This window comes from Delphinus delphis, chromosome 13 (assembly GCF_949987515.2).
Source record: "Delphinus delphis chromosome 13, mDelDel1.2, whole genome shotgun sequence".
NCBI lineage: Eukaryota > Metazoa > Chordata > Mammalia > Artiodactyla > Delphinidae > Delphinus > Delphinus delphis.
Genome location: NC_082695.1, coordinates 65,582,153 through 65,595,697, shown reverse-complemented (window position 1 = coordinate 65,595,697; position 13,545 = coordinate 65,582,153). Strand labels below are relative to the sequence as shown.

Genomic DNA, 13,545 nt, shown 5'->3' with positions numbered 1-13,545 from the left:
GACTTCGAAAGCTGGCTAAAACTCAGAGGACAGCAACAAATATTTGAAACAACAGATATTTGCTGAACGAAATGTATCTTTGTCGGTAATAGCCTCTTAGAGTCACACAGCGGTCTTTATAGTCTGTGTGTAATTTTATTAAAGGTACATAGACACACAGTTTTTCCTCTGGCATTTGAAAAGCAGAAAATCACAAGCACGTAAAACCGTATGAAGCACATGAAGATAGATGTGGAAGAGGGACGGTTATAGAAACAAATGTGCTTTGATCGCATCCTTGTGCCAGGCGCTGCTGGCAGATACTGGAGAAGCAGGTGATCGAGCCAGAGAAGGTCCCTGCCCTCATGGAGCTTGTCTGATGGAGAGTTAGATACTAATCAGTTGATGGAAGCTTATAATACAATTGCGAGTACTGTTAAGTGCTGTAAAGGAAAGTGAAGGATGGTGAGAGATGGCGAGTGATGGAGTAAAGGGTGGAAGGATAGAAAAGGAGGTCCTCCAGGTAAAGGTCTGTCTGCTGCACAGTTTGCTGTGGTTTGCTGCCTGCTGTATGTACTTAGTAAGCATTTAATAAATGCTGGCTTAAGGCCCTTGGTCTTGCTTTGCAGTCTCCTGAGTCTGGGTCCCAGAGGCTTTGGTCAGCCTGAACTCCAGATGCACCACCCAGGTGTTTGTATATGTGACGGTTTACCTGCAGGCATAAGCACTTCCATCAGTGGACTTATGGTCTTCCGGGAAGCTGAGGCTGGTTCTTGGGATTGGCCAGAGCAGCATTTGTTAAGTGCTGGCTGAACCACATTATGTTGTCCCTTATGTACAAACATGTACTTTTAAGATCCATGTGGATATGCTTGCGCCGATACACATTTGTCCATGCACACCCACACGTGACAGACCCTGGAGGGCAGACCCAGGCATGAATCTGAAGGAAGAAATCTACTGGGAAATTGATGCTGCAGGATCTGTTGGATAAACGGGTTCCCTGGCAGAACAAGCATTGATTTTGATTCAAGGTGCAGTCAGTGGTATTCGACAGCACGTTTAACGGTGATTAGTAAGCACGTTGATCCTTCATCAGGAAGCATTATATCCTGAGTTTTACAACTTCTCTGTGTGAGACCATTTTCCAGAAATGAGCTCTTTTTTAACTTCCGAATAAAAAGGCTGTGTCCTTATCCATTTGTTCCTAGAGTGTATGATTGGTCATCTTGGGTGGCTCACACAGGAGGAATATAAGTGGCTGAGACTCAGATGTTACGTGACAGAAAATGAGCCTGGAGCACCAACTTTAATATGAGAGTGATAGTTGGTTGGCGTTGGCTTTGTCTCAGAGGCGTGGGTTGATGTTTGGGAGGGAGAGGGAGGACAGACGGCCGACGGAGACAGCTGACCCGGGGGGTGCCGTGCGCTCCTAAGGCATCAGTGCTGTTAAAACCTCTTCTTCCTGCTCCCTGTCTTCCTCGGAAGGAAATTGGCCTGGAGAAGGCGGCCATGGACCTGACAGTCTTCCTGAAGCTGCAGAAGAGGGTGCGAGAGCTTGAGCAGGAGAGGAAGAAACTGCAGGTGCAACTGGAGAAGAAAGAACAGCAGGACAGCAAGAAAATCCCGGTGCGTGAAGGAGCTGCGAGCCCGCAGGGCCGCACCCTGAGGGTGCTGGCGTCAGAATGACCCAGCTCACTCCTGCCAGGGCTCACAGGGTCAGGTGTGACCACGAGAGGTCGTGCTGGGGCTGGGTTTCAGGGAAGAGCGTCATCTTGTCTTGATGGCGTATTGAATCTTCTCTGCAAGTGCCCACACCATGCCAGTCGGACAGGAGTCAGCTTCCCCAGTACCTTCAGGGTAAAGGATTTCCAGTGGTGAGGCCAGCAGGGAGCCTGTGTCATTGTCACCCACTTGCAAAGAGAACCAGGGCGTAATTAGAGTATAAACACAGTTGACCTTCGAACAACTCGCGCTAGGGACGCCCAACCCTCTGCACAGTTGAAAGCTCACCTGTGACGTATAGTCGGCCCTGGTTCTGCATCTGAGGATTCAACCAATCACAGATTGTGTAGTGCTGTAGTGTTTACTATTGAAAAAAATGCACGAATAAGTGGACCTGTGCAGTTCAAACCCATGTGATCCAAGGGTCGAGTATATAGGCGAAAGTCAAATCTTAGAGAAAATCGATGCCTGTTTGTACCTGGAATCTGGTGTGGACTTGAGTTTAGTCCCATTGGGTCAGGGGCAGACCAAGTTTGCAGTCACGCAGGACTGCAGCCTCGCCTCAATCTAAATTATCATCAGCATCTTGGGTCTTGAAAAGATATTTTTTGAAACCTTAGTGTCCCCAGATGTATCACTCCATCCCAAGGACCCGTTGGGCACCTGTGCTGCACTCAGCACTGTGCTGGTGCCGGACTCACAGTAGGTGTTCAAAGTGTTTATTAAATGAGGGAGATACAAACAGAAGAGAAATCCCCCCATTGACTAGATTATAAATTCGAGGAATGTGTAATCTAGGTCAGGAGGACCAGACATAACACGGGTGAAGAATAAAAAATCACATTGGTAGCGCTCAAATAAATGCCAGGTTGAGTACAAACAGGTTGGTGCTGTAGGAATAGAGAGCGAGTGGTCCTCCACTTGCTATGAGGACCGCTTCTAATGGGATATGAGGCCATTTCAGACATGGATCACATCATTAACTGACCTCACTGTGGGTTTGTGAAAGGCCTTGGGTCTGTCCTCAGGCTTGAGTTGCCCCTTGCGGGGTTCGACCCCCTCCCTGCATCCTCAGCCCTACCCCCACCCCACCCCTACACACTTTCTCCTTTTGTAACACCCGACTTCCCTTTCCAATCAAATGTGATACAGATGTTGATCGGTATTACTGGTAAATTCTTGGGGTTTTTCCTGAGCAGTAAGTGGGGAGGTAAATCTTGCTGATGGATTTAAATCTTTCAGGTGGATTAGATTCAGAATGGAGGGTGAAAGGATTAGGTTTATAAATGACTCATTCAATTAGAAGAGAATCTGCCCTGACAGGCAAGCACAAATCAAATAGATGAAAAGCTGCACAGACGTCAGACAATGCCTGACGTGAAAGTTCCTGGCCGCCCAGCTGTCCCTGAAGGCTCACTCGCCAGGCTCCCTGCTGCAGAAATGCCAAATAATTTTGGAATCTTGGCTTTAGGACTTCTGCTTGTCTCGAAACCAGATAAAAAGGGGTATATCTTTCATTAAAAAATAATCACTGAGCAAAAGTTAGAACCGCAGGCTTGGCTCACAGCCCTGTAACGTGCATCGAGGATCTCTGTTTAGGAAGAATGACCTTGTTTCTGCCAGAGTTTGGTAAGAAAGGCAGAGTATGGAATCCCTCTGCAGAAGCCCTGAGACTGAGCTTTCAGAGATCCTGTTCTTGGATCTGCCCTGGGTCCCAAGAGAAACTCTGAGCCACCTAGGTCTTTGGTCTGGAGTGATATGGCCTCTTGACTATAGAGAGAGGCCAGGCTCTGGATGAGGGATGACAGGGAGATCCGTAGGGAGCCTGTCAGTGAGGGGGGCACCAAGCCTGCCATGAGGTGGGGCCTCTGGGATAGCCCATCCGTGTGTTTGACTTCCCATCCAGCTGGCTCCCTTTTCCCGGGCCTGGCAAAGTCACCATGGCTATCAGGGGGATTCCAGTGGGCTGTCCACTTAGAAACATAACTGCTGGTCCACCCTAGTACAGCTCCTCAGATTTGGATAGATGGTCTCCATTTTCCAAGAACCGAATGCACTTAACAATAATCTGTGGTCGTGCGGCAAGCCCATGCTACGGAGAACACAGGTGCAGGCCTCTCCCAGGCCGGTGGGTCACGAGCTGGCCCTGAGCAGTCACGTCCCCTACCACTGGGGATAGTGGGAGACGACGCAGAGACTGGTAGCCTGGAGCGTCGCTTTCCCAGGTTGCAGACTGGAAACAGTGCAGCCAGTGTCGCAGGCCTTGACCTGGAAAGGGCTGCTCAGATCCAGCCCCAGTCTCCAAGCCTGGGACCCACCTAATCCAGCCACAGCTGGACTTCAGGTTGCTAGCACTGTGGATACCTAATTAAGCACTGTCAGGTTTTAGCTCCAGAAACCCATCTTATTCAGGGGCTATCACTCACTACTTGAAATCACACCTAGCGGTGAACCATTTGTGAAGGTGTTTCTACCCTTTCTCATTGGACAGGTCAAGGTCAAGTCCAGTAGCTGCCGAACAGTGAGAGGGGTCATCGGCTCAGCTGAGTCCTAACGGGCTGGTGCTCCCGTTGTTGCTGTCCACACCCGCCCGCTGTGGAGCTGTGAAGCCAGACAGCAGTCATGGTGCTCCGTGGCGGGCCCGCTGTCACACTGCCTATTGTGGAGCCACACAGGGGAAGCAGGCTTCTCCACAAGGCGCCTAGAGTGACTTAGTTGGGAAAACAGTACACATGTGCACACACACACTTGCCCCCAGCCACCCAAAGAAAACCGAAGAGGGGCTCTTAAACCTCATAATAAGTACATCATTATTATATGTTAACCTTCCTAATAAGCACACAAGTCTAACGGTGCTGGTTTCCTAGGACTACTGAAACAAAGTACCACGAACTAGTTGGCTTAAAACAACATAACTTTATTCTCTCATAGTTCTGGAGACCAGGAGCCAACAGTTAAGGTGTCAACAGGGCCATGTTCTCCTAAAGGCTTTTGGGGAGGATCTGCTCCATGCCTCTCTTTGAGTGTCTGGGCTGCTGGCGGCCCTTGGCATTCCTCGACCTGCAGCTGCGTGACTCCAAGCTCTGCCTCCATCTTCAGTTCATGTGGTGGTGGGGGGGGGCCTTCTCCCCTTCCTATAAGGACACCAGTCACATCAGACAAGGGACCATCCTAATGCCCTCATCTTGACTTGATTATAGCTGCAGAGGCCCTATTTCCAAACTGGGTGACGTTCACAGGTACCAGGGCTTAGGACTTCGGTGTATCTTTTTGGGGACATGGCTCAACCCATAACACAGTGTTATTTGTGTTCAACCTGTAGGTGCTTGTGAAGATCGTGTGAATAAAGTTACGTAGGGGATGTGGGCAGGCGGGAGGGAGCTCTGTGGTGGCCTGAGGTAGAGAGCTGCATCTTGGCAGGAAGGAGGCCGACATACAGAGGATGGGAGTGCCGGCCACAAGCAAGGGCAAAACAAGCTCGTCCTGACCGTGGTGGGAAATCGTCCTGTGGAACAGCTGCCTTGCAGCCCGTGCTCACCTCCTTGCCTCTTCATCCATGCAGGCGGAACGGCCAAGCAGTGACTTAGATGTGGACCAGGATGCAGATCTAGCCTACAATAGTCTGAAGGTAAGATTCTTGGAAGACAAGCTTCCTTAACTCACCCTACGGAGGACGGATGATGGTGCTGGGCAACGGCAAGTCCAGTCCTGAGCTTCCGTCTACGCATAAGTGGAGCCGTAAGCCCACAGTTTCCCCTTCCCGCACTTGAGTTTCTTCATCTTTGAAGTGAAGGAAAATTTGTATTTACTCCAAACACCCCTGAGACAAAATGTATGAGTTTTCCACATCAAGCAATTCTCCAGTTCTCTGTGGACACCAACTAGGAGTCCTACAATTAAATTCAACTGTGGCACAAACTTCCGAGGGTTAACACAGACCCTGCTGGTTAGGGGCTCAGCCCCACAGGACTGCCCCCTCTTCAGATGCCAGTCACATCGGTGGGTCCCCAGGACTCTGCTACAATCATGAGTTCCCATGCCCCCTCCTCACGTTTGATAATTTGTTACAACGGTTCACAGAACTCAGGAAAGCATTTTACTTACTATTACTGGTTTACTGTGAAGGGTACAACTCAGGAAAGGCCAGATGGAAGGGGTGTGACGCGTGTGGGAGGGGACTCGGAGTGTCCAGCCCTCTCCAGACACCTCCACGTGTGCATCAACTGGAAGCTCCCAAGCCCTGTCTGAGAGGTTTTGTGGAGGTTCCGTTAACGCAGGCATGATGGGGTTAAATCATTGGCCGTTGGTGTTTAACTCCATCTCCTGCCCTCCTCCTCCCCTTTCCTAAGGTCGATGGGTGGGCTGAAGGCTGCAGAGCTCTAACCCCAGGCTTGGGTCCTCTGGAAGCCCCCATCCTCCGAGAGTTACCTCAGCATAAACTCCAGCGTGGTTGAAAGGGGCTTACGATGAATAACAGAAGACACTTCCCTCACCTCATCACTCAGGAAATTCCAAGGGTTTAGGAGCTCTGTGCCAGGAACCAGGGGCTAAGACCAAATACAATAGAAGATGTTCCTCTCACCTCTAACACTAGGAGGTTACGAGAGTTTAAGAAGCTCTTCCAGGAACCAGAGCCAGAGACCAAATATATATTTATTATTATGTCACATGTATCTTACCTGCCTGATACAGCTTCAGTTAGAGTAAAATGTGCCAGTGGAGTGGACTCACTTTGAAAAACAATCCAGACCAGGATGGAGATATGTAAGGCCGAGGGCTCTCCCAGCGTGTCCAGCAGGAGGTGGCCAGGTGGAGGGTGGAAGGGCTCGGGTCTGAGGACAGGCGGGCCTGCATTTACTGCAGCGATGCGGCGTGTGGGCGGGGGTGGGTGGGAGGTACAGAAAAGGGGCGTTAGATGGGGCATTCCCCCTCCCCTGTCCTCTTTCCCAGAGACTTGGGAGTTGGGAATTTATCCAGTCTGCCAGGGCCACTCAAGCCTGGTCCCACTTACAGGACTGCAGATAACTCTGATAACAGCCATATTGCTCAGAACAGCCCTGAGTCATTCCCACAGCTTTTTGAACAACTAGGGCCACACTAATGGTATAAGAAGAGGGTGCTAGGTAGGTTTTTCTCTTTTGAATTATTGATTAGACTTACTTTCTCATGTGATATTTAAAAGGTTTAACACCTTCCCAGGGGCAGGGGAGTCTCTTGCTGGGATAAATGCCTGTTACAGGGCTTTCTGTACACCATCCTTCAGCTTCCTTTCCTGAGGGAGGCTTAGCCCCAGAGGAAGGAAAGGAACACGGGATCTTGTTAGGCTATCAGGACATCAGTCTCACCCCTCATTTTAAAGATGATAAAATGGTCTATCCCAGTGGTTCTCTTAAGAGGGGCCCTGGGGCCAGCGGTATCACTGGGATCATGCTAGAAATGCAGATTCTTGGGCTTCAGCCCAGACCTGCTGAATCAGCAGCTCTGTGGTGGGTCCAGCAATCTGGGTTTTAACACACCCTCTGGGGATTCTGATGCCCACTCAACTCTGGTCAGAGCCAGAGGAAACTTCATCCACCATCTGGTCTCAGTCCCTTGAACCACACCTGAGAAAGCAAAGGTTCCAGGGGTACAAAGTTGTATGTCGAGCCAGAGTGAGGACCCAGGGCTCCTGCCTCCAAGCCAGTGCACCTTCATCAGGCAGTGCTGGCTTGTCCTGGGAGTGCACACTGCTAGCAGAAGGAAAATCACCCAGGCTCTGAGGGGAGTCTTAACTCCTGAACTTAATAACTAGACACACCAGTAATCACCACACCCCAGGGCCCTTCTCATTTCTGCAGAATCACTTGTCTCCATGCCTGGTCCCAAATCTCCCAGAAATGACCACGTGTGTGGTGCGGTAGTGGGAAGGACCCTGGACCAGCCTGTAAACTCACTGTGAGCCTTCTCTGCTCCATCCTCAGCTTCCTTGTTCATTAAGTAAAAGGGTTCTACCCAATGACCTCCTAGCTTTGCGATCCTGTGGCTCTGTGATGAACGTGTAACCAGTGCCCAGTTATCCATGTTCTTGGTTTTCTGTGGGAAATTTTGAATCCCATGTATTCCAGAGCCTTACCAGCAATTTATGTGTAATTATCAGACTTTAAATTATCTGATTTCATCTCAAACACACAGTTAAATATTTTACCTAGAAAATTTTAAATACATTCCAAAACTGAGTTTCAATGGTATTTTTGACTCTGTCTACAGGCAGTGTTTTCTCTGCTAGCACTTGCAATTGACGGCTTTCCGTATGACCAAAACAATGTTCTTGGTCTGTTCTCCAAAACACTAGTCCATGTGATGCTCCTTAGAAGAAAACGGCAAGGAGGCCTCTCTAGACAAATAAGTTTAGGATATCAGGCATTTTATGTTCTCTCTTGGAAAGTCAAAAGATACATTAACATATTAGGGTTCCAGGAAGTCCTGTGTTAACAACATGTTTAAAATTGTTAACCCAGCACTTCCACAAAGAAGGGTTTCATAGCCAAATACACCTAGAAATACGAACCCCACTGAATCACTATGGATTGCGACCATACAGGCATCATGTCAGATCCTTGGCACCGATAACTTGGGGGTCTGGGTTCAAGTCCAGGCCCCAGCTTTGACCACTTGCTGACATAGTCAGAACGTATACTGTGTGTCCCGTCGTTAACACGGGAAGGTTGCTCTTAGCTTCCCAGGTGGACGGGGCAGGTGGTTCAGGCAGGTGGAGGAGGAGGCCCCCCGGGGACGCTGCCCGGTCTCCAGGGAGTGATGAGTATGTTGCCGGGCTGCCTTCCAGAGGCAGGAGCTGGAGTCGGAGAACAAGAAGCTGAAGAATGAGCTGAACGAGCTGAGGAAAGCCGTGGCCGACCAAGCCTCAGAGCACAGCGCCGCCCACGGCACCCCTGACAGCTACTGCCTCCTGCTGAACCAGCTCAAGCTGGCCCACGAGGAGCTGGAGGTGCGCAAGGAGGAGGTGCTCATCCTGAGGACCCAGATCGTGAGCGCCGACCAGCGCCGCCTGGCTGGCAAGGGCTCGGTGAGCAGAGGGGGCCGCGGGCGGGGCACTGGGGCCACGCTAGGGGGAGAGGTGTTTTTCTTACGTTTCTTTACACAGGAGGGCCTTCAACCTAAAAGAGCAGAGTCTTTTAGAGTCTCCTCTGAAAGTAGAGCAAGGTACCAGCTGTCCTCCCAGCATGCCTTTTCACAGGAGGCTGCTGGAAGTTTCTAGGATCTTCTGAAGTTACTCAGTAGGAACATGCTCAAAAGGAACGAGGCTCAGAATTAGAGTAAACCTGGGCCACGGCCTGAGCAGCCCCCGTGGCCTGGTTTTTTCACCTCAGGTCTTGCCCCTTGCTATTTACTTTGTTTCCCAGGTAAAGAAAGCCTTCCTTCTCTCTCAGCTCTCCCAGGGTGACAAGTGCAACTGAGCGTTTGTTCCTAATGTTTCCCCCTCCTGCACAGATTGAGGAGCGGGCGGGAGGGGCCGGAGGCCACCTGGGCTGCTCTGGGCGTGGGCCCAGGGGGCGGGGGAGCTGGGGCAGGTGGGCAGCGCTGAGTGTGCAGGATTCCAAACTAAGACAGATTTCAGTCATCTCCTCCGCCTTCGGGGAGCTTTCTCCTCCAGGGACACCATCCTTGCCTCTCCCTCCCCCAGCCTCCCCTCCACCCTCTCTGCCTTTCATAGCCAGGCCTCTGACTGTGACTGTGATTCTCCCTGACTCTCCCAATGTGACTTTTGTGTGTGTGTGTGTGTGTGTGGTACGCGGGCCTCTCACTGCTGTGGCCTCTCCCGTTGCGGAGCACAGGCTCTGGACGCGCAGGCTTAGCGGCCATGGCTCACAGGCCCAGCCGCTCCGTGGCATGTGGGATCTTCCCGGACCGGGGCACGAACCCGTGTCCCCTGCATCGGCAGGCGGACTCCCAACCCCTGCGCCACCAGGGAAGCCCCCAGTGTGATTTTTAAAAGTCACGTTCCTGCCAGGGATTAACCTCTGTTATCTGAAGCCTTCTGCTGCCTTTGTCTTTTCCCAAAGGCTCGTTTTTCTCCCTCTGTGTATAGTCATTTCCTGACAATTGTTTGTATAATCAGAGTTATTTATTTTTTAATCTGGGGTGTTCTAGGAGCCAAACATCAATGCCAGGACAAGTTGGCCTAACAGTGAAAAGCACGTGGATCAGGAAGACGCTATCGAGGCCTATCACGGGGTCTGCCAGACGAACAGGTAAGCCCCACCTTGCAGTCACTGTGCCTGGAGCGGGCGACGGGGAAGGAGCCCTGCCCAGCCTGGTATGTGAGGGCCATTCCTCAGGCACTGACCTCGCGCTCAGCATCAGGGTGTTGGTTTTTATAGGAGATAAATGAGGAGGAGCGGACTTGGTGAGTCCCGTGCGCTAAGGAAGCCTGCTGTTAGCATCAGCGGGACTCCAGCGAGCACCCCTGGAACATCCCGAACCCAGATCCTCTGAAAAGCACCAGGGAAGGGAGCTTCCCTGGGAGGTTTGGCAGGACGAGAGAGAAGGACTGGCTGGGAGCGACTTTTCTCGTTGAAACGGAAGCAGGTGCCAAGTGAGCCCATCTGAGTAGTGTCGGAGGGGCTGCTCCAGCTGTGTGCCCCGTCTACCAGCTTTACTCAGCCCAGCTGGTGGACGCACGCGACACTGGCCCTGGCATTTAAGACATGGAACCCAAGCCAGGCACTGCAGAGATTGGATGGGAGAATGTGACCACTACCATATTGGCTAAAAGGAGATTTCCCTGGACTTCAGCCTGGACTAAATTCCAGAACTTTCCCACTTCTGGTCTCCCCTCAAGGGGGAGCTACGCAGGGTTAAGGCAAAAGAGAGTGACTGAGGGAGGCAGCAGGGCCCCGAGACACAGGACAGAGCAGGGCCCCCGAGGTAGTGCAGCCGAGCACTTGAGAGTGCGCGCTGGGGTTCCATTCGCTTACCAGCTATTTAGGGACACTTCAAACCGCTCAGTGCTTGGTTTCCTCCCCTGTGAACTGGGGATGGTCATCGCAGCCTACCACATAGGGTGACTGAGGTTAGGCGAGTTAGTCCGTGCAAAGCCCTCAGAGCAGTGCCTGCCCATGATAAGCACGCAGTAAACATCAGTGTCGTTACAGCCCCTCTTACTACCTGTGCCTCTGTGGGCACTTGTAAAACCGGAGCTGGCCTTTTCCCTGGCTACCTGTCTCTCTTCCTGAATGTTGATCCATCATCAAGCATTTGTTTAAAATTGCTAAAAGCAGCAAGTGCACCCAGAAAGTCATCAGTAGGGGGCACTGGGAGTGCAGCATGAACCTGTTTGCAGGAGCGTCACCGAACGACGTGAGGACTTCCCAGGGCTTTGATTCCCAGATCTTCTCATCTGGCCCCTCTTTCTGCGGATGAGAAAACCGAGCTACTCAGGCCCACGACGGGCCTGTAACTGAGTCCAGGTAGAATCCGAAGGCCAGACTCCCAGGCTGGGCTGCCCCCAGCCCGCTGTGTAGGTGATCGGGAGGTGAGGGTATTTTAGCAGGCCCCCAGGCCTGAATTTCCCAGGAGGACATTCAGTTTCTTTCAAGAGGAGGGAAAGAAGGAAATGAAGGTGAATCTCTGAATGCCAAAACTGAGTCAAGATGTAGTCATTTTAAATCACCTTGGGTGAAGATAAGAAATGAGGTGAATAAGAAAAAGGAACACAGGTGATATTTTAAAATTTTTTAAGAGGAAGAAGGAAACTGGGGAAACTGGGAGCTTGGTCCTGACAAGCGCGTGTGCTTAGCTTTCTGATCTTCCTGGACCGTCGCTGTTATCAGCCCCCTTTTTGTTCATCCAGATGGTTGTTAGGCCTCCAGACCTAAGTATAGGTTTCCCAGGGGATGCTTAATACACTGGATTTGTCTTCCTTTGCAGCAATAATGATGATGGTGATAAAATAAAAATAGCTTTTCTTATGTCTTAAAATAATTCAGTTCCCAGCAAACCCAGGGTACAATAGGGAATTAAGAGCCTGTGAAACCAAGTTAAGTATAGAAAGGAGCCTCTGCCTCGGGGAAGGGAAGCCAGAAGAACCAGTGCCCCAGTTGCCCCACACCTGGAAATGACATTGGTGGGTTTGTCTCTTCCAATTCCTTGAATCGCAGAAGCAAGGAAGGACAGCAGTGGGCAGGCTGGCAGGGCAGGAGGATTAGGATGTGATTCCTGGAGCCCAGACAGCGAGGGTGTCCTTTCCAACAAGGGCTGCTCCCTGCAAAAGTGCTTTGAAGACAAGAGTTGCTTTTCCTGTAGTGGAGAGTGTTCTGGGTGAAATGTAAATTGTATTATGCAGGGATGATTTTGGAGTTGGGGCGATTGGAGAATCTGTGGTCTCCCTAGAAAAACGTATACACTGAATTTTGCTTCGATTTCTGGAAGGAGTACAGACACACACCCCACCCAATCACAGCCCCTCTAAGAGTACTGGTTTCCAAGTTCGGAACTTTTTCACTTGCTAACTTTCATAGTTTATAGAGTTCTTTTTTGATCTTTGCAACTGTGTCTTTTGTTTTCAAATTTGGAGCGAGAAGCCAGTGTTGAGGGCCTGCTCTGAGAGTAGCCACAGGAATATGTAGAGCACTTCTGCTTCCAAACACTCTCTCGTTTTCACATCTGGGGAACTAAGAGAAGCCAGCAACGCAGAACTAGGGTAAAGAGAGGCTGGTCCGTGCCCCAGAGCTGGGCTGCAGCAGACAGGCTGGGTGTTTGGAGAGCCTGTCTTCTCAGGGCTGTCTGGAACCAAGTGCATCAGGGTCTTCCCGGGAGAGACGGGCAGGTGGGCTGGGAGACAGAGGTTCCTGCTGCTCTCGGGCTGGCCTCGCCTCGGGGCATGCGCCCAGGTCACAGAGCTGCATGGGGGCAGGGGTGTTGCCGGGGCTCAGGTCTGGCTCCAGGAACATGTTCCTTTCGCTGCTGGCCCGTTCCACCCAAGCCTTCCCAAGTCTGTGGAACTCCAGAGCAAGACTTAGTGTGCATTCTTGGACCTTTTCTCAGGTCACAAGAAACCTCCTTGCAGGCCCTCCCCACCCAGCAGGTGCTGGGAAACTACGTGAGGCCCTGTGCACAGAGAGCAGGTTTGCTGTTGCCACCTGGGCTTGGGCAGCTGACCCTGGGGTTATTACTCACCCCCTGACGGGCCTGCGCAGGAGGATGGAGACCTGGTCTCACCAGGAAGGGGTACGTGCAGCCGCCTTAGGGTGGCTTGGAGTTTACGGTTCCTTTGGCCTTGAGCCCCAGCTGCTGCAGGCTGTCCTGCTGGGCAGGGCGAAGGAGAGGCAGCTAGACTCTGCTCAGCTTCTCTCACAGACCCAGCTCAGCTGCTCCTAGAAGCTCTCAGCTTTCTCCTAGGGGGTGATCATTCCCTTATCTTCCCCCAAATTCTGTTGGTCCTGAGCCATCAGCACAACTTCTGTCTCCTGTAATTCCATGGCATAACCATATTTATCCATGAACAGCTCCCTCCTCTGTGGCCAGGCCTGTGGTCTCAACATTCCTCTTGCTCCTGGTATTGGGGTTGCTGCCTCCCACTTCTCCGAGAATCCGAATCTCTTGGGCAGTTGGGTAGAAAGTCTGGGTGGGAAGTAAAGAAATGAGAACATCCATGGAGCACAAAGCGGTCTTTGTAGAAATGGGACACCGAGCTGGCTGGAACTCTGCCTGTGTCTGTCCATGCGGCGGCAGGTCCTTCCGCTGGGCAGAGGGCCGGTCGTTGGGTCCTAGGTTTCACAGTCTCCACAGAGGGAAAGTAATATTATCCCAGGCCTTTTCTGGTGCGCGCCATTTCCAGTTTTA

General features: G+C 51.5%; 1 protein-coding gene across 2 annotated transcripts in view; it reads left to right on the top strand.

The window, feature by feature from the left end:
• The window catches only part of MYO5B (myosin VB), a 382,270-nt gene that overhangs the window by 343,661 nt on the left and 25,064 nt on the right, over positions 1–13,545 (top strand). For both annotated transcript variants that reach the window (XM_060029032.1, XM_060029033.1), the window contains exons 26-29: positions 1,468–1,608; positions 5,267–5,332; positions 8,528–8,767; positions 9,853–9,953. In XM_060029032.1, the coding sequence (XP_059885015.1) occupies positions 1,468–1,608; positions 5,267–5,332; positions 8,528–8,767; positions 9,853–9,953 (548 nt within the window). The remainder of the gene's footprint in view (positions 1–1,467; positions 1,609–5,266; positions 5,333–8,527; positions 8,768–9,852; positions 9,954–13,545) is intronic.